The following is a 21502-nucleotide window of genomic DNA, read 5'->3' as shown; positions in this document are numbered from 1 at the left end:
AACATTGCAATGTATGTTTAACATAAAACCGTTTAACTTAAAAAGTTTTTTTACCTATTTTTATTTTCTAGTTTTTAGTTTTTATTTCGCATTCTGTTTAATTCATTTAGTGCTTCATTATTGCAAGGCCCATCTTAAATATTGAGGTTGTATAGTGCACTGTATTCTTCTTGTCAAGCCCTTTTATTTGATACCCATATTGGTGGGATTGATAAAAAATTGTTATCAGACATTTGGTAGCGGCGGCCAGCTTAGATTTCAATTTTGCATACTAAATTGTATTCTACTTGTTGAGACCTTTCATTTGATACCCATGTTGATGGGATTGATAAAACCTAAGTTATCCGCCATTTTGTAGAGGCCGCCATCTTGGATTTTAATTTTATATAGTACATTGATTATACTGGTTGAGCACTTTCATTTGATACCCATATTGATGGGATCGATAAAACCTACGTTATCCGCCATTTTGTAGCGGCCGCCATCTTGTATTTCAATTTTTTATAGTATATTGTATTCTGCTTGTTGAGCCCTTTCATTTGATACCCATATTGATGGGATTGATAAAACCTACGTTATCCACCATTTTGTAGCGGCCGCCATCTTGGATTTCAATTTTTTATAGTATATTGTATTCTGCTTGTTGAGCCCTTTCATTTGATACTCATATTGATGGGATTAATAAAACATAAATTATCCGCCATTTTGTAGCGGCGGCCATCTTGAATTTATAATGATAATGAATAAACATGATTGTATTGTCACCAAAATCCAAAGTGTATACAAAATTTCAGATTAATCGGTTGACAGGAAGAGGGTGAAATTTGAATTACTAAATTTGACCCAAGAATAATAAATAAAACAAACGGGGTGAGCTAAATAAAACCGTTTAAAAAACAAACTTCATAAAAATTCCATTTCTCAAACATTGGTCTATATTGTCTATCTTTTACTGGGTATTTCCCGACAGCCATTTTAAAGATACTGTCATTGTGTCATTATTACCCTGCGAGACTGCGATTGAATAATAATTATCATTCTTGGGTGAGCTGCTTTAGTTTTAAGATTAACGATATCAACAGAAATCTTAAGTTAGTTTTTAGTTGTGAGTCGTGTTATGTTTAAAACTTCGTTATAAATTAAGTGCACGTTTATTTAGGACACAACTTTCTAAAGAATGAAGGTTTTGTAACACGTGATCATTGTATTTTATGTCACTATTTTATTGGTTGCATTACAAAAACTATAACAAATTTTCAAAATTATTGGAAGAATAAGCTAAATTTTATTGACACCAATTTAACTTAATGTTTTTATTCCTTTCTTTTTTTTAACGCCATGACTCATTTGGCAGTGAAATGTGAATCCACTTTCTGAATATCTGATATAAAGCATAGAGGTTGTGTTTTCGATTCCTGTCTAGTATATTATATACCTGCCTCTTCAGTAGTTTTAGGCCGTAAAGCAACACGGAAGGGAGTAGCCATGTACAGGCGTTTCACTCTGTCAAGGTATAAGTCCAAATGATCCTACACGTACAATAAAACTATTTGCAGCCGCACTGACTAAATCTAGTTGCGCGATTGAATCAACGTCCTTCAAAAAATGGCGAGTTGTTCTGTTTTTTGCTGCAAAAAGAGATCTGCCACGTCAAATTTACTAAAAGATGTCGTTACCTTTCATATGTAAGTACAGTAATACCCCGACTTACGCTACCTCAACTTACGCGAGTTCGGAGTTACGCGATTTAATTTTCTCTGTCTATTCGTTTTTTGTTTGACTCCCGCCACCCGCATTATTATTCGTTCAGTTTACAACAGGCACAGACGTGTAGTGCGGAATCGGCGCGTAGGTACATAAGTTACGATTTTGTGTTTTTTGTGCGTTTTGCGACGACCTGAGATATTTACTAAGTACAACTATGGCATCCAAACGAAGTAGAACGACTGTTTTGCTTTAAACAAGAAGAGAAAAACATTATCTTTGGACTGTAAACTTAACATTATTAAACACTACGATGCAAAAATAAAAATTTATCATCATATTATCAAGAATTAGATACTAATTATTTCCTAAATTATTATTTTATTTAGTCTCCAGTTCCAATTAAACATAATTTGTATGTCTTTATATGCAAAACTGTACCCCGACTTACGCGAATTCGACTTACGCGGATAGCGCTCAGTCCCGCCTATCACGTAAGTCCGGGGTATTACTGTATTTTTTAATTACATTATTATTGTATACTTCTTTTAAACCTTTTTAAACCTAAAAATTACAAAAGTTATCGGGCGTGTTGTTTTGGATTTGTTTACCAACACAGGCCGTTCGCCCTCATACAATTTGCGGATCCGAGTCTATTTCCGAGAAGTTGCTGTCGCTGGGCGATAGTGTTGTTACCGGTTTGTTTGTAGATAGTTATCGATAAAAACGGCAAAGGCAAAGGAGGAGAGAGACATATTAGAGATTCTGATTTATTTATATTGTGAACTTAATTTAAATATACATAGTTTTATAATAAAATTGCATTAAATTAAATATAATACAATACTTACGAGTATTAACACATTTTACTGCAAGTACTATAATATAAGGAAATAGTGTCATTTGCTCTAATCATTTCAATACCTCTGACTTTCAAGTGTGAAACTGACAAGATTAATAATGAAAAATATACCGGCACAAGCATTTCTTTCTTAATGAAAAAAGAAAACCTACAAAAATGTATTCGTCATATTTATAGAAAACTAACCCATTTTAAAAACCAGCAATAGATATAACTGTCACTTGTTTTTAAAATGATATAAACATTTAGTTTATTTGTGACATGATAATTATTGTAGTACATAATAAATAATCTCCATCTTTATAATAACACCTTATCTTTGTATCACTTTAAAAACCTAATTATTCCCTAACCGAGTACTTGATGGCGAGATAACCATCCAACTGTTGGCTTTGAAATACACAGGCCGAAGACGGGCAGCAGCGTCTTCGGTGCGACAAAGCCAGTACTGCGGTCACCAATCCGCCTGCCCAGCGTGGTGACTATGGGCAAAAAACATGAGTTCACGTTATTTTTGGCGTAAACTTGTGGAGGCCTATGTCCAGCAGTGGACTGTATAGGCTGTAATGATGAGTACTTGAATTTATCGATAATGCGTATCGACAGTTGGTACAACCACGGCTGTAAGCAACTTGTCAGTGTAGTTGCGGCATGTCATTACACTGTAATGACTGACACAGAATGTATCCATGCGTGTGTGAAAAATGTAAGTGTGTTTTTAATTTAGTATGTGTGAGTTTCGTAGTGACAGATGATTATTTTTGTGTAGGAATTAGATAAAGTGAGCGTGTCAGTGATTTCCCCCCCGAAAAAAATGACAGATAGTTTTGTATCGGCAAAAACGCTATAGCGACTCCCTCCGTGTTGCTCTTTGTTTTAGGCATGTGCCTTTCCTTAAATTTTTTATTTTATTATTACTTTTAAGTTTTTTGGAACGAAGTTCCTTACTCTAGGCTTGACATTTGGCTGGGCGATCGAACTGAAAAAAAATGTGATACTAAAACCGTAAGAAAAATATATAACGGAAGTGACGTAATATCAGTCACACGACTGTATAATATGACGTTTGTAAAACTAAAGTATTACTAGTAAACTTTTTTTTAAAATTATTTATGTAATTTTATACTGTCGACAAATATAAATAAATACATATGTTTTTTATTTCACTTAATAGTTTAATGAATTATTATTTATTATTATTATTATTTTGTTTGATTTATTTTATTTTCTAAAATACTAATTTTCCTAAATACTTTTATGTACTTAATTGAAAACCAATCAACAAAACTAAAAAAAAAAAAAAAATTAAGAACTAGAAAATATACATAAAATTCAAATTTTTTTTTCTAATTGCGTTGCTTCTATACTATCCGAAGAAACTTCGTTCCTACCTGGTGTCCCATGACACTACATAATTTTTTTATATTTTAAGGTAATGTTTAATAATATAATATTATAAAGAGGTTAAGTTTATAACTTTTGTGGCGACATCTATCACGTGAAATACGAACGACTACGAAACTACGTAATTAGAGAAAAACTGACGTATGCTACATCGCGCTATCAGAGTTTTCAAAGTAATTAAGTACATATACAAGAACTCGACAACACCCGTTGGGGGCGCAGTAGCCCGTCAGACACAACTTCCGTCTGGTCGGAGGATCCTCCCTTTTCCTCAAACTCCTAAATTGGTGACCCCAAGCATGAACGCAACCTTCATCGTCATATAAACTGGTGACCCCGACGTGATTCCTTCACATCGCTAAACTGGTGACCCCGACGTGATTCCTTCACATCGCTAAACTGGTGACCCCGCTTTTGAACGATGGATAAAGAATATCAAGATGCATGTAGCGGTACCACGCCGACAGAAAAATCTTTCGATAGTGATATTGAAATTTTTAAACTCAGCGAAAATTAAGCAGCTTTTGATGCACGAGGAGCTTGGAGACCGTAAGCCCTCTCAATTTTTGCGCCACTTGAAGAGCCTTGCTGGTGTCAATGTTCCTGATGACTTCCTACGGACCATTTGGGTTAGTCGTCTCTCACATGGAATCCAGACAGTGCTCGCAGGCCAACCATCTTCAACCTGCATCGACGATCTGTCAGATTTAGCTGATCGTATCCACGAGTTAGCTACTCCGTCACCCACGGTGGCGTCTGCCAGCCAACCCCAAACCAGTTCCAGCTCAGCAGTTGAAGCACTAACTAAAGAAGTCGCCGAACTTCGGAGACAGTTCCAGCAACTAGCTTCAGAAAGAAGAAGTAGATCCAATACCAGATCCGCAAGATCATCTCAGCGCAGATCGGCATCCAGGTCTAAACGATCGCAGTCGAACTTCAGGAAGTACCCATAAAACTCCGATGCCTAAAAAAAATTTCGTTAGCATAATTGCAATATTTCACGACTTTTTAGCGATTAAAAGTGGTTTCTCGCAATGTACTCCAAATTTGGAGGGTCTTTCGAATAAATTAACTTGAGATTCAGATTCAGCGCATTGAAGTACATCTAATTGTTGTTAATTTTAATTTGATGTCGGTCGAGTAATAAAAAATCGATTAAACAACTACTGACTACATTACGATAGAAACTGACTATATTATCCGAGTGACAAAATTTCACATCACTAATAAAATTGAGTTCAGTCTTCAGTATCAGTGCTGTCATGTCATTGTCTTTGACAACAAATTCATAAAGTGCTCAGTGCATGCGATTGGCAAAATTCTTTTTTAATTTTTGCGTTAAATGTGAACAGAATTACTATTGAAACAACAGCTTTGTGTTAACGTCCTGGTAATCTTATTGTTAGACACGAGGCATGATGGTGGAAGGTTCGGCATTTACGCGGAACGATGTGTTCCAAATGGCGATACGCGTTGCCTTTGTATCGGCAGTGACTTATTTCTCAATAAAATGGCTCGTGAACCAGATCGACCCGACGTCGAAAAGTCGAAAGAAGGCAGAGGAGAGAGCGCGGGAACAGTTACGCAAGTATGTATTGATTTTTCGAAATGAAACTAGTACACTAAAGTACAGTCCCTTAGGTTAGCAAATTAGTAATTTTAAAGTTATGCAGAGTAGTTTATTGTAATATTTGTTATGCTATTGATATGCCACTAAAAAAATAAAAGTGAATTGTCACAGATTACAATTAATATGTAAATAGCAATACAGTTACTTGTATGTGTTAGGATATCTTGCAGAGCCGGCCTCGGAGGAAAGCACTCGATAGCCCTGGACAAGCTCACCGATCATGAGATGATTATTGCGTCCCAGTTGGTGGTACCTGAGGAGATCAACGTAAGTGAATTGTGTTATATAACCGTTTTTTTAAATTAAATATGTAATAATAAAGCATAACTCTCAATATATAATCATGTTGAACTGTTTATAATGTAGGCAACTTAATGCCTGTATTTATGTCATTACTGGCTGATATACCTTTTTCTAAATTTCAAATTAAATACATAGAATATAAGAATATTATACCGAGACTGGGGCATGAATTAAACTCACAACATTGGAATAGAGAGCTGGGCCACTTTGTCGTGGAATGGGCCAGTAATTATTAAAAATTAATTGACTTTTTTGTGAACAGTAAGTACATTGAACTTGTTTAATCAACTAAAGTCATCATAGATAGTAACAAAAACAAAATCGAGTTAGTTTTTTAAACTTGTTTTAGGTAATCGTAAGAACAGAATATATTAAAACTGATTTATGCTAGTGCTACATTTTAAAATAAATAATTATGCTTAAGTAAATGTTATTTAATTATAGTGTATTTAAATAAAATATCAGTGATTTAAAATTAAGTGCAAATAATAAAATTTATCACTGGAAAGATTTTAATTACATCTTTTTTTTAAGACATAATAAATGTGTAAATGCGTATGTATGTCTTAATTATAATACTTATTAAAAATAAAAGCAGCAATTTTTGTGAGTATCGTATATCAAGCATCACGTTCAGTTCAGTTACTTTTCTTGCTATTGTCTCTTTTCTCTTTCGGCTGCATGCACGAAAAAGGATGACTCGTTGTCCTGTTACGCTCATTGTACGCTTACGCCGCATCTATCTCTCTTCTACTCGATTGGCCTATGCGTCCGAGGATATGGTTTGTTATGACGTTATCACGTTAAACTACCGTCCGTATACCAACATTACAGACAACTAATTTTGATTATTTTTTCTCTTTAAAACACAATGATGAAGAAAGATTTGTATTGTTCTTCAAGTATGTACGTGTTTTATGTTAATTTTTTATGATAGTACTTTTAGTAGCAGTATATTGTTAAAACTTATTTCATGTAATTATCCCAAAAATAATTAGAACAAAGTTAATATAAAGTCATAATTACAAGACCTGTTCTAGATAATGTTAATGTTCTAGAAAATGTAAATTAAATTCTATTATTTATTAGATGGGTTGTCTGGAATGGCTTGTCTGGAGGAAATGGCTAATTAGCCATAAGTCCGCCCATTGTACTTCACTGTCTGTAATATCTTTGTCTGTAATGCTTTGTTTGTAATGTATTTGTGGTGTACAATAAAGTATAGTATAAAATAATAATAAATAATAATAATGTGCGAGGATCGAACCCGCAACAGCCAACTAGTGTTGTGACCGTTGCGCCAACGCGTCGTCTTAACTAACTTAAATATATTAATGACTAGATTAAATGTAACAAAATAATTATTTGTAGATAATAATGTAAATTATAATTTGGTTTATTTTCGTAACAAAGGCAACAACATTATAAAATGTTATTTCAGAAGCATGTCATGATAAACAGTGAGTGCAACATGACAACAATTTTATATTCTAACAATGCAGTGTTTTAAGTTACAAAGTTTAGTTTACAACAATGTAGTACTAATCAATTTTTTATTTAGAAAATGTCACACGTTGTCAATTAGCCTAGCCTGTCTGAAGGACTCATTTCAATTTATCTGGTCACACGCAGCAGTCCAATTTACTACGATATAATTAATCAAGAGCGTTAGCTAAGCTAAGTGACAGTGATGAGTCACTATTTTTAATTGTAAATGGACTGTACAACCTTGTTGTGAACAGTTGCTAGAACTAAAATAATATATCTATTTATTATTACCACCTGCCTACGACAGTAACAAAATCTGGCACTTATTTGTACGCCGAAAACCCAACATACCACATAGTCTCACCTGCATTGCCATTTATGATATATTCTGATTCAGAATATTTGATTCCAAGATTATTATCTATGTACATAAAAAATTATATCTGTGTAGCGACATCTATCTCGCGACATATAAAACTAGAGAAAAATGACGTATCCTACATCACTCTATCAAAGTTATTAAAGTGATTGAGTTGGGGCGGTAGCCCACCAGACACAACACCCGTGTCTGGTCGGTATATCCTCTCTTTGCGATGGTGGACGAGGGACTTCATAACATTTCCTCACATGCTTCCCTAAATCTATTTCCCTTGGTGATGGCAAAATAACTTGAAAATGACTACCGATTCCATTCATATACAGGTTGTCCCAGAAAGAATGGATAAACTTAGAGTGATTATTTTTATAGCTACATCTATCAAACTATATATATATATTTAAATACATAGACTAGCGCTTGACTGCGATCTCACCTGATGGCAAGTGAAGATGCAGCCGCCTAAGGTGGTGCGCTCTTGCCTGGAAGATGCCTATTCACTCTTGATTTAAAGATACCCAAGTTATACTTCGTTGGAAAAACGGAAGCCGGAAGGGCATTCCAAATTTTTGCGGTGCGTATGAGGAACGAGGAAGCAAATCGTTTAGTGCGAGATCGTGGGTGTGGATCGTATAGTTTGATATATATTTGTGTATTTTTATTAGAGCGCCTGATAGCCGTATTATTAGGCACTCCAAGATTATCCATTCTTTCTGGGACAAGTTGTATATTTCAGTAGTTTTCTGGTACTTTGTACACTGTTCTTACAGAGCTAATTAATAATTAAGGAAATTGAGTACAAAATTGGGAAATTTCAGAATTTTTTTACATTTATTTATGATTCATGCTGTCATCAGCTACTATACAAATATATAAACATTTAATTTTTTCTCGCATTTATGTAGAACGAAATAATCCAATGCTCAGATACGTCATGAAAGAATTTATTTTTGCTATGATGTACCTATGTTTTTGCATACCTCAAGTATCAAGTGAAATGGCTTTGTCTCGTTGGTGAAGTGCCAGATCTTTTTATTAACATACATCCCATACGTGCCTATTTTTAGGTAAGCGCTCGAGACGTAAATATACGTTATATAAAAAAAAGATTTTGGCTTATACAGTATAGAATTAACTACGAACTTTTGTTTGTGCTGACTTCACAATTAAGTTAAACGACTCTGTAATTGTCATGATATTAAGATAATTTTTCGATTTATTTTTTTAGCAGTTTGGTAATCAATTTTAACTATTCATTTTTAAAGATACGACAGGAAGTTCTTTCATTATTAATAAAAAAATTAAACTTATTTTCCAAGTAGACGAAATTATAGTATATTGTTTAAAAAAATATATAACAGACAAAAGTAATTTTAATATAGGTTTTAGTTTCATAATTTCGGCTAAATATAAATATATATAATTTAAAAATATTAAGCTTCTTCAGCCTATCGCAATCCACTGCTGAACACAGGGCTCCACAAGGTCGCGCCAAGAATGGCGCGAACTCATGTGTGTTGCCCATAGTCTCCGCTGGGCAGGCGGGTCGGTGACCGCAGGGCTGGCTTTGTCGCACCAAAGACGCTGCTGCCCGTTTTCGGCCTGTGTATTTTAAAGTCAGCTGTTGGATCGTTATCCCGCCATCGGTCGGCTTTTTATGTTTCAAGGTGGTAGTGGAACTATGCCATTCCTTAATATTTTATATTATTAAATAAAGAATTATATTTTAATACTTTTGCCTTCATATTTAAAAGTATAATAATACGTTTCTTTCTACGTATACATACGGTACTAAATACTTCTACGGTATAAAATAAATACAAGAATTGATTTCCAGGTAAACTGGAAGGACATTGCTGGACTGGATCATTTAATTAATGAGTTGAGAGAGACAGTCATCTTGCCCATCCAGAAGAGGGAACTCTTTGCAGACAGTCGTTTGACGCAGCCGCCTAAAGGTGTTCTATTGCATGGACCACCAGGTATGTTAACTGCCAAAACCGCGAAGATTGCCGGTGTACGCTGGATTAGGGTTGCGGAAAACCGGGATGTATGTCGCGAACTTGGGGAGACCTAACTCCAGCAGTGGACTGCAATAGACTGAACTGACTGACTGAAAAAACTGCGAAGATACTGTGATCTGTACTCATCTTGAAATATGCAGAAAACAGTTTTTTTTTGACAAGAAGTTAGTCCATGCATTGATGAGATATTCAATTATCTGGGTACCAAATATTAAATTATATATTATTATCAGAATTATAAATTTACATTATTAATATTTAATTTATAACAAAATATTAATTTTTAATAATATTTTATATTTATCTATATTTTTCTACATTTCATTATGGGGTTCAGTTTACGCAACCAATATACAAATTTTTGGCCTTAACAATAAATATGAAGAAATCTGCTATACATCCTATTTCTTACTAATATTATAATGCAAAACTTTGAGGATTAATGTATAGTGGTACTCTTTCATGCAAAAATTACCAAATTGATTGTAATGAAACTTGATAGATGGAAATGCAGAATAACACAGGCTGCTTTTATCCCAACCCTCCCACTGGATTAGATATCATACGGTTGAAACCACAAAGCACAGCTAGACTCACATATACAAAAAATTATTACTCTGTCCTCAAACCTACACCCAAAACATTTAAATTAGAGATTTAATTATTTCTGCACTTCACACGGCAATTTAGTTAACCTTCAATTATTTATAAATATTCTTGCCATATTATAGTGAACAAAATTAATAGTTGCGTGGTTTACATTTGGTTACACATACATTACTGGTTACATACATACTACAAGCCGTTAATAAATTTTTTATTTATCAAATTTCCAGGTTGCGGTAAGACCCTGATAGCAAAGGCAACAGCGAAGGAGGCCAACATGAGCTTCATCAATCTAGATGTCTCTCTTTTGACGGACAAGTGGTACGGTGAGACACAGAAGCTAGCAGCCGCTGTCTTCAGCTTAGCTGTTAAATTACAACCTTGCATCGTTTTTATTGGTAAGGCATTTATTATAATATTATTTCCCTCGACTGTAAATAGATACGTTACTATATATATATTAGAGATGCGCCGAATGTTCGACCGAATATTCGTATTCGGTACATTCGGTATATTTTCTCACATTCGTATTCGGCCGAATATTCGGTTGATTTGCCGAATAATTACCTAAAAAAGATGAACTTTAACAATAAATTTAAATAAAATTGTAACCAAATAAACTTCTATTTTTTAACATAAAATAATAAATTAAACTAAATTAAATTTCTAGGAAACTAACAAGCTTAAGAACACTGTTTTGACTAATAACTTTTCTTAGAAAATATTTTTTTAGAATATTATATAATAATATATCTCTTCTTCTTCTTCTTCTTCTTCTTCTTCTTCTTCTTCTTCTTCTTCTTCTTCTTCTTCTTCTTCTTCTTCTTCTTCTTCTTCTTCTTCTTCTTCTTCTTCTTCTTCTTCTTCTTCTTCTTCTTCTTCTTCTTCTTCTTCTTCTTCTTCTTCTTCTTCTTCTTCTTCTTCTTCTTCTTCTTCTTCTTCTTCTTCTTCTTCTTCTTCTTCTTCTTCTTCTTCTTCTTCTTCTTCTTCTTCTTCTTCTTCTTCTTCTTCTTCTTCTTCTTCTTCTTCTTCTTCTTCTTCTTCTTCTTCTTCTTCTTCTTCTTCTTCTTCTTACACAATTAATCTAATTTAATAGTTATTTTTATATAATCTCTCTATACACCACATGTTTAGTTTTATTTTCAGCTTGCAGTATAAATAACCTATCAGGCGAACTTAGAGCTGCTGTATATGTTTCATACAAACTATCAACCCCAATTAAACCCCCTTAGCGGTGGAATATCGCAAAATCCGTTCTTAGCGGACGTCTACTAACTATAATCTACCTCCCTACCTATAGAGCATTCATTTTAAATTTCAAGTCTCTTCCTTCAAAAACATAGGACTCTCATACAAACTTCCAAATCCGTTTTATCCCCTTAGGGGTCGAGTTTCGTAAAATCCGTTCTCTGCGGATGTTTACGCCCTATAAGAAAACCTATCTGCAAAATTTCAAGCTTGTAGCTGTTACGGTTTCGGAGATTTCGTGATGAGTGAGTCAACCTACCATCCCTCGTTTTAACCCCAAAAGGGAGTTGATTTCTAAAGATGCATTATTTGTATTCCTCCTCACCATCTATAGAGCATACATTTTAAATTTCAAGTCTGTTACCTACTTCAAAAATATAGGACTTTCATACAAACTTCCAACCCCCGTTTTACCCCTTAGGGGTAGAGTTTCGTAAAATCCGTTCTTAGCGGATGCCTACGCTCTATAAGGAACCTACCTGCCAAATTTCAAGTTTCTAGGTGTTATAGTTTCGGAGATTTCGTGATGAATGACCTTTCGCTTTTATATAGATTATAGATTTATTAATAAACGCTTGGCAGTGACACCTAGGATAACACTCCTGTACAATTGCACATACCACGACAAATATCTGTCGTGTGCGAGGGATCAAATTCGTTTTATACGTGAGCTATTAAAATGAAACGTGAACCGTGCATAACCGCTCCAGCAATATAACTACGAAAACGGCATCAAATTTCATTCAACATTTTTTTCTTGATGGTGGGAATAACGTAAAGATAGACAAAAAAAAAATTAAAATAACGTTTTTTCGCTTCTTATATTCTTCTATCGGCCTCGTCTAACTTTTTATACATTTCTCAAATATCTATTATATACAAACATAAACCATTTGCAGTTTTATCATAAGAGATAGTAGAGATGTTATTTAAAAGGGACGATTTATCATTATTTTGTCATAAAATAATACACCACAGTAATTACGGTATATACAATATAGCTCGTGTGTGTGTTTGTAGATGAGATCGAGTCGTTCCTGCGCACGCGTACACAGCACGACCACGAGGCCACCGCTATGATGAAGACGCAGTTCATGTCGCTGTGGGACGGGCTCATCACCGACCCCGCCTGCACCGTCATCATCATGGGTCAGTCTCGCCACACACTATTGTATACCAATAAGGGCCCGTTTCACCTCAAAACACTCCAGTAGTGGTGCGTTCTCATACCGGCGATTGCGGGTTCGATTCCTGCTCGGGATAGATATTTGTATTTGTGCAAATTTTTCTTTCTGGTCTGGTTGACTGTCCTTGTTTCCTCAGTGTTTAGGGAACGTACCTATACTACGTCACATGTTTTTGCAATTTTTAGCCCTTCCCTTGGTTTTTGCTAAGACCCCCCACCCCCCACCCCACTTGACGAGTATGTCAAAGTATCGGCCCCGGTTGTTATTATAGATACCTGAAAGCGATTGGTATTGACATTAGGGAATATATCCTATGCCTACCGGCAGTGGTTTTAGTCTTTCGCCTACATGGAGAAAGGTCGATACGCACCAGTGGAAAGATACAGGCTGATACGTAACCCACACCTAACTGCACTGTGAAATGATGGATATACCTGTAACTAAAGCATTTAAAAGGACTAATCATAATCTTTATGACAAGGCTCGCTTTTCAGTGACCTTATTCTAAATTAGAGTCAGAAAAAAACCAACAAGTTAACTGCCCTTCGGTCCGATGGCATCAGATAGGGCTGTGACGTTTGTATGCTGCAAATACATATGTTACAACCGTCCTAAATACATTACGTTCTATGGCTAAGTGTGGAGGATCGAGCTCCGATCCTTCTACACGGGGAAAGAGGCTCAAGCCCAGAGGTGGAATGTTGCGTTGTGTCGTGTCGCATGTAATACCTCGGCCGCCCGCAGGCGCCACGAACCGGCCGCAGGACCTGGACCGCGCCATCCAGCGCCGCATGCCCGCCACCTTCCACGTGGCCATGCCCGCCGCGCCGCAGCGCGAGCGCATCCTGCAGCTCATCCTGCGCGCCGAGCCCACCGCCTCCGACGTGAGACTGCCCACACTCGTGTCGCTCCCCTCACACTGTCCTCACACTTCCCTCACCGCGCCACATCCTGCAGCTCATCCTGCGCGCCGAGCCCACCGCCTCCGACGTGAGACTGCCCACACTCGTGTCGCTCCCCTCACACTGTCCTCACACTTCCCTCACCGCGCCACATCCTGCAGCTCATCCTGCGCGCCGAGCCCACCGCCTCCGACGTGAGACTGCCCACACTCGTGTCGCTCCCCTCACACTGTCCTCACACTTCCCTCACCGCGCCACATCCTGCAGCTCATCCTGCGCGCCGAGCCCACCGCCTCCGACGTGAGACTGCCCACACTCGTGTCGCTCCCCTCACACTGTCCTCACACTTCCCTCACCGCGCCACATCCTGCAGCTCATCCTGCGCGCCGAGCCCACCGCCTCCGACGTGAGACTGCCCACACTCGTGTCGCTCCCCTCACACTGTCCTCACACTTCCCTCACCGCGCCACATCCTGCAGCTCATCCTGCGCGCCGAGCCCACCGCCTCCGACGTGAGACTGCCCACACTCGTGTCGCTCCCCTCACACTGTCCTCACACTTCCCTCACCGCGCCACATCCTGCAGCTCATCCTGCGCGCCGAGCCCACCGCCTCCGACGTGAGACTGCCCACACTCGTGTCGCTCCCCTCACACTGTCCTCACACTTCCCTCACCGCGCCACATCCTGCAGCTCATCCTGCGCGCCGAGCCCACCGCCTCCGACGTGAGACTGCCCACACTCGTGTCGCTCCCCTCACACTGTCCTCACACTTCCCTCACCGCGCCACATCCTGCAGCTCATCCTGCGCGCCGAGCCCACCGCCTCCGACGTGAGACTGCCCACACTCGTGTCGCTCCCCTCACACTGTCCTCACACTTCCCTCACCGCGCCACATCCTGCAGCTCATCCTGCGCGCCGAGCCCACCGCCTCCGACGTGAGACTGCCCACACTCGTGTCGCTCCCCTCACACTGTCCTCACACTTCCCTCACCGCGCCACATCCTGCAGCTCATCCTGCGCGCCGAGCCCACCGCCTCCGACGTGAGACTGCCCACACTCGTGTCGCTCCCCTCACACTGTCCTCACACTTCCCTCACCGCGCCACATCCTGCAGCTCATCCTGCGCGCCGAGCCCACCGCCTCCGACGTGAGACTGCCCACACTCGTGTCGCTCCCCTCACACTGTCCTCACACTTCCCTCACCGCGCCACATCCTGCAGCTCATCCTGCGCGCCGAGCCCACCGCCTCCGACGTGAGACTGCCCACACTCGTGTCGCTCCCCTCACACTGTCCTCACACTTCCCTCACCGCGCCACATCCTGCAGCTCATCCTGCGCGCCGAGCCCACCGCCTCCGACGTGAGACTGCCCACACTCGTGTCGCTCCCCTCACACTGTCCTCACACTTCCCTCACCGCGCCACATCCTGCAGCTCATCCTGCGCGCCGAGCCCACCGCCTCCGACGTGAGACTGCCCACACTCGTGTCGCTCCCCTCACACTGTCCTCACACTTCCCTCACCGCGCCACATCCTGCAGCTCATCCTGCGCGCCGAGCCCACCGCCTCCGACGTGAGACTGCCCACACTCGTGTCGCTCCCCTCACACTGTCCTCACACTTCCCTCACCGCGCCACATCCTGCAGCTCATCCTGCGCGCCGAGCCCACCGCCTCCGACGTGAGACTGCCCACACTCGTGTCGCTCCCCTCACACTGTCCTCACACTTAATAAACCTCCCTCCCTAGCACTGGCTATACATTTCCATTACACTTCCCTCATAGTTCCCTAAGATTTTCCTCAAACTTCCCCTACATTTCCATTAAACCTCCCTCGCAATGACTGAATGTACATTTCAATTACACTTCCTTCATACTTCCTTAACATTCCCCTCACACTTCGTTCACATTTCCCTCATATTTCTTATCAGCGTCCTTCGTATTTCTCTCACATTTTCTTAGGCTTCCCTCGCACATTACTCACACTTCGCGAGCACAACCTTTCGAGAAATTAAATGAAAAACGGTCTGAAGACAATCTATTAAAGTTTTAATCCATTTTACATTGCAGACATCATACAAATTCCTACCCATAACCTTAAATATTCATAAGATTTACATTCTCCTGTCGTAATGTATTGATCAGAATGTTGGGCAACGAAAGTGACGGGTGAAAGAAGAGTGCACGCAGCCGAGATGAGAATGCTAAGATGAATATGTGGAGTGACGAGGAAAGATCGGATTAGAAATGAGTATATAAGGGGAAGTTTGAAAGTAGCACCCGTGACGGAAAAAATGAGGAGCAATAGGTTAGCGTGGTATGGGCATGTAATGAGGAGGGATGAACGCTATATTGGTAAAGGAATGTTAGGGATGAATGTTGAAGGACGAAGAACGATCGGCAGACCAAAAAAGCGATGGATGGATTGTGTGAGTGAGGATATGAGAAAGAAAGGAGTAAGCACTGAAGTGACGAATAAAAGAGAGGAATGGAAGAGGAAAACATGTTGTGCCGACCCTACATAAGTGGCATAATGGCAGGAAGATGATGAAGATTTACATTCTCCCATTATATTTGTTGTAATTTTCGCTGTGATATTTCTTTTTTCGTTACATTTCCCAATTATCTATTCTCACGTACACATTGTGCTCTATTCTCACAAAGACCATATTTTTATTGCTCTATACACTTATATCCATTATTATATTCGCAGATCGACTATAGCCGACTGGGCGCTGCAACTGAAGGTTTCTCGGGCTCCGATCTACACGAGTTGTGTCGACAGGCCGCCGTATACCGTGTTCGAGACCTGGCAAGGGCGGAAATGGCCAGGGAGGCACAGGTAATGTTTCTAATTTACGAGCTATATCATAAGGGGTCGTAATGAATCATGTGATTTAGCAATTTTTTTAATCTTATGTGGTGAGGTTTTAGACTCAGAACATACTCTTAAAATATTCAAAAAAGTAAATTCTCTACCCCCTTTCGAGGAAATTTCCCCTTTTATGGAGGCCTATGTCCAGCAATGGTCTGCAATAGGCTGAAGTGATGAACCAAATTCAAAACATAAATAATAAATAAACGTCTCATACTCAATGGATTAGGATATACTCCTGTTGGTATGTGTGGTCTGGAAACAAACAATAAATACAGAATGGATATGTACAAGCACCAACGTCCAAAACACGGCAAGCATCTGCATGGTCAATGCGAATATGTGCCGTTTAAGGGAACTGAACATCGCTCCCGTGACTGCCATTCTATATTCTAACTTTATGTTACTAATAAAGATTTATAAAACATTATTAAATTGTTACAGGCGAAAACAAATAAATCAACATCGGATTCAGACGACGAGTACGTAGACGCTGTACGACCTATAACTATGGACGATTTATGTTTAGCACTAGCTAAAATCAAGGAATCCAAGATTCAGTGTGGGTCAATGGCACCCACCATGCGGATCGAGCTCGACTAACATGGTGGGCTACGCTCTAAGGGACAAAGAAACTATGGCAGGTAACATTTGTCTATAGATAATTTAACGAAAACTGAAATATTGTTTTTGGTTATGTCGATTGGCCAAAGTTATTATATGTTAATAAGTTTGGGTTATTATGAACTTTTTTGGGTTTTTTCTGAAGTAGAATAGATTTGCTTTATTGAAAGAAGTTTTACACGTAAATTGGATTTTTTTTTTTTGTAAATGGATTATGTGCCTTCAAGATTGGTAATAAAATTTGTTTGTTGATGATTGGGCTGTTCACATAGTTTCGTATGAAGTAATGATGTCCCTAAATATTTGTCCAAAGTTTTGATGTTAGCTGAAATAGTATTTAGAATCAACGTTGAAAGTACCTAATTAATGTGTAAGATGACATTTGGAAACTGGCATTTCATTTGGTTACGTTATTTTAAAGGTGTTTAAATGTAAATATGAAGGTGTATGACAAATTTGTGTTATGATTGACGATACTGTTAATGGAAAAGTCAAAATGTATGGTAAATATATCATTAATATTGTCATTTATTACAAGTAAAGATACTTTATTGTGCTAGCTGTAACGACATTTTTAAAAGCTATAAATGATTTTAAAGAAAATCAAGTTTAAGACATTTGTGGGGCAAAAAACCACCCATGTTAAATTTACAATTGGGAACATTTGTTTCTTATTTAATGTTGGACTCCATTACTTATGGCGCCATCTTTTGTCTAGTTGATAAGTTACGTGTTAAAAAAGAGTCAAACCTAACTTCTATAGTTTATTTTTTTACATTATGACTTGTCAACAAACAAATTCAACATCTAAGTTATACAATTTTTTTAGTGTTTTCATTGCGACACATAATTTGAATATAACCACTGTTATATATTTGTTAAAAAATAATTGGACCCAATATTTGAAGTAGTTGACAAATGTTGGCGCAATTCGTACATTATGTCCCAAAGCAGTGGCGTAGTTTTGGCGGTATCTTTATTGGTGGGCCAATAGAATTTGCCGCCCCACAAATTCCGTGAAAAAGGTAATAGCAGCGTGTTATTAAAAAATAGTCGATTATTGTGTTTGAAATTTCTCGTATATTCAATATGTCTTGTAATTATTTCTAGCTGAAAAGAAAAAATCTTTTTACTCTATTGACTGAATGTATATTATTTAATTCTTTTTACGTTTCCATTGTATGTCCAGTTGTTTGATCATTGAATGATACTAGTTTTCTTTTATCTATCGTAAAATTAACTTTTTTATATGTATTCTTTATCTGCAATTTCATATATAATCTGTGGAATATTTTTATAAAGTTTTTTAAAATTAAAATTGATTGTTTTGGTATCTGGTTCAATTGAAACAAAATTTAGTGTTGGGTTTTGAGGATGTATTAAAAAATTTGATGAAATCAGAGCATTATTTACGAATGTTAATATTTTGTATATAATTTATTGGTAAAGATACGGTTATTGAATATTATTGAACATTGAAATTAATATAAATTAGATGATCTCGTCTAAATGTATGTAAATTGTTTTTCAAATTGCAATTGTTTAATATAATGAAACATATTATATACGTGTACATGTAAAATTTTACACGTATATGAATTCTAAAATTCTATTAAAAATAGAATATTGGAACACAACTAAAAGTTGTAATTTGAAAAACAAAGATCTGGTATAACGAAAAAAAGTAATTGAAATAAAAGTATACATATATATATATATATTAATATAGAGATTACCGAAATATATATAGATAAAATTCTTAAACTTTTAAAATGTTCTTAATAAGTTTGAGATTTCACTGTTCTCTATAAATGTATTATCTCTCAAAATAAAAATATATTGGATTATTAGCCTAAGTAAACTAACTAAAAATACTGTTTCATGAAATATGGATAGTAATAATGATATTAACACTTTTTTTCCAAATTGACTTAATAATTAAATGTGATGTAGAAAATGCAAAGATCATAATAAATTTTTGGTGTTTCTATTATTTAGTCATACTTTTTTTTCTTTTTACAAATTTGTAACAAATTCATAACATGTATTTTATCGAAATAAATTGGCAAAATATTACTGTACTATTGTTTTCATAGTTTATTTTGTGTGTAATATTAGATATGCATATATGTTAAGAATTTTTGGTGCGGGCTGTGTTTTACGCTTTTTAAGAAAGTAGCTGTCAAAATGACAGTAAAAAGGCGGGATTCTTTGTTTTAATCTGTGATTTCGCTACAAATTAAGGTCCATGAAAATTGTTTTTTATTTGTAAATTTCGATCGTATTTTATATAGTTTTTATAAAAAGATATTACTATTGAAAGATTTTGCATAATCTCATTCGACAATCTATTAAAACTTAAAACGTATAATTTTCTTTATGATGTACTTCTTTCGTTTTGTTTTATATAGATCAGCTTTGTTTCAGTAAATTAAATTTATATTTGTACTTAGCAATTTTTTTTGTTATTTAATAACGCTATTGCACTGAGATCGGCACTCTATTACTAAACTAAATAAAAAATTTCCTAATCACGCATTTTGTTACTGTTAAATTATGAAAAACGCTGTGTGTATGATGGTTGCAAGTTATATGAAATGCTTTAGTTTCACTGGCGTTGTCATGCTTCCAAAGTCACTTGGTTGTGCGCACGACTGTTGCAATAATATTAAGTTTTTTATGTACACATACATGTGGTAATATGTATGTAATAATGTATTTACGTGTTGTAGATGAGAAGTTACTCTATCGAGAATAGAAGAAGTCAGTACTGAGGGTATTTTTAAATTATTGAGAATGCGTGTATTGATTTAGATTCAATATAGCTTATTTTAAATTAAATAACGCGTTTTAGATTGTTTAGTAAATTTAAACTTATGCCAACTTATTTATTATGCGTAACAAAGTCGAAAAACTAACTGTTACTTATTTCATATATATTTGGGGCCATCCATAACTTACGTCCGATGAATTTTACGATTATTGGACCCCTCCCTCGTCCTTGTCACAGATGGTCACATTTATGATACCCACCACGTAGTGTGACGTCACATATTTTGCAATTTTACACCTATAAATTCGTATTTATTAAATAAAAACCTGAGTTTTGACATTATTTTTATTATTATTTAACAAATAATATTTATTTAGATATGTGATGTCACAAAATTTTGTATCCTTCCCCTCCTCTTGTCACATAATATCAAACTTAGTTGACCATCTCTCTTAACGTGTATCGTAACTTATGAGTGGTCGTTATTTTTAATTGTTTTTTTTTGTCTATTTTCAACTACCCTCCACAGTATGGTTTCAATAAGATGTACCACAGAACAGAACAGACTGTACAGTAAAAACGATTTACGTAAGCAATAAATTCTTAAAAATATTGATATTAAATTATTATTATTTGAGAAAATATGGTATTTTTTACTATTTTCTGTTCTGAGGTCAATGCTCTGTTTAAGTACAGTCAGTATCAATAGTTTCGCTCTTGTTTTGTTTGAGATGCGTACTTACAATTTGTTAATGTACCGACTGTATTAAAATTATCATTGTAGATAGCTAAAGTTAGTTAAACGCAAATGTAAATAGAGGAAATAAATTATCTAAAAGCGTTTTTACGTGTTTTATTTATGTATTTTAAATAATATTAACTAGTTAAACTACATCTAAATTTGTCCGTATTTGGCACATTCAATTCACGTCTGCGACTGCCAGACCTGAAAAAATTAATGAAAATTCGATAAATTCAAAAGAAAATATTATGTTATACTGTGTACTGAATATTCTATAACTTAAAAAATCCATAGAGTTGGTGTATTTTTTTTTTGACAAAGACAAATTAAAAATTCGTACGATTACAAGAGAAACCCTAGTTAGACCCGTTTACTTAGCGTTTCGTAAGTCTACAAACAAGCTTCCTAATATTCATAAGCGATATTCGGTTAAAACAAAAGTACCTAAAAATTCTGTTGGCCTGGTATGCGTCGCGTATGCAAAAAAAAATAGCTATTAAAGTGGTACTTATAAACACATTAAATATTTTTACATAAATAATTAATTTTGTACAGTTGTTAAGAAAGATTACTTCAAATTGGGTTTTCAGTCCCAGCTTGCTTCTAATAGGAGGGTGGATGAATATGTGATTATTTTTAACCGACTTCAAAAAAAGGAGGAGGTTACTTAATTCGACCGTATATATATATATTATGTATGTTCGGGGATAACTCCGTCGTTTATGAACCGATTTTGATAATTATTTTTTTTTTGGAA

General features: G+C 36.7%; 2 protein-coding genes across 5 annotated transcripts; both read left to right on the top strand.

Moving 5' to 3' along the window:
* Positions 1-4410: 4410 nt before the first annotated feature.
* Positions 4411-4923, top strand: LOC123660196. The gene has a single exon (XM_045595296.1). The coding sequence runs from the start codon at positions 4411-4413 to the stop codon at positions 4921-4923; it is 513 nt and encodes a 170-aa protein (XP_045451252.1).
* Positions 4924-5229: 306 nt separating this feature from the next.
* Positions 5230-21245, top strand: LOC123660247 (outer mitochondrial transmembrane helix translocase). Of its 4 annotated transcripts, XM_045595343.1 has the most exons (10): positions 5230-5558; positions 5759-5867; positions 9605-9749; positions 10628-10795; positions 12666-12794; positions 13577-13716; positions 16445-16549; positions 16885-16893; positions 17051-17166; positions 21239-21245. In XM_045595343.1, exons 1-10 carry the CDS (start codon positions 5386-5388, stop codon positions 21243-21245), a joined length of 1101 nt encoding a protein of 366 aa, XP_045451299.1. In that variant the 5' UTR covers positions 5230-5385. The 4 variants fall into 4 exon arrangements, with proteins under 4 accessions (XP_045451299.1, XP_045451298.1, XP_045451296.1 ...); XM_045595342.1 differs by lacking the exons at positions 16885-16893; positions 21239-21245 and having other exon boundaries at positions 5771-5867; positions 16445-16543; positions 17051-17233; XM_045595340.1 differs by lacking the exons at positions 16885-16893; positions 21239-21245 and having other exon boundaries at positions 16445-16573; positions 17051-17233.
* Positions 21246-21502: the final 257 nt, after the last annotated feature.

This window comes from Melitaea cinxia, chromosome 15, assembly GCF_905220565.1.
Source record: "Melitaea cinxia chromosome 15, ilMelCinx1.1, whole genome shotgun sequence".
Lineage (NCBI taxonomy): Eukaryota > Metazoa > Arthropoda > Insecta > Lepidoptera > Nymphalidae > Melitaea > Melitaea cinxia.
Note: the sequence above shows the minus strand (reverse complement) of the source record. Positions and strands in the feature narration are given on the sequence as shown.

Bases quoted from the DNA above. Each gene is read 5' to 3' on its own strand.
- LOC123660196 (XM_045595296.1), top strand. From the start codon at position 4,411: ATGCATGTAGCGGTACCACGCCGACAGAAAAATCTTTCGATAGTGATA.
- LOC123660247 (XM_045595340.1), top strand. From the start codon at position 5,386: ATGATGGTGGAAGGTTCGGCATTTACGCGGAACGATGTGTTCCAAATG. The intron at 9,750-10,627 runs GTATGTTAACTG...TCAAATTTCCAG, and splicing joins TCTATTGCATGGACCACCAG to GTTGCGGTAAGACCCTGATA. The intron at 12,795-13,576 runs GTCAGTCTCGCC...GGCCGCCCGCAG, and splicing joins CTGCACCGTCATCATCATGG to GCGCCACGAACCGGCCGCAG.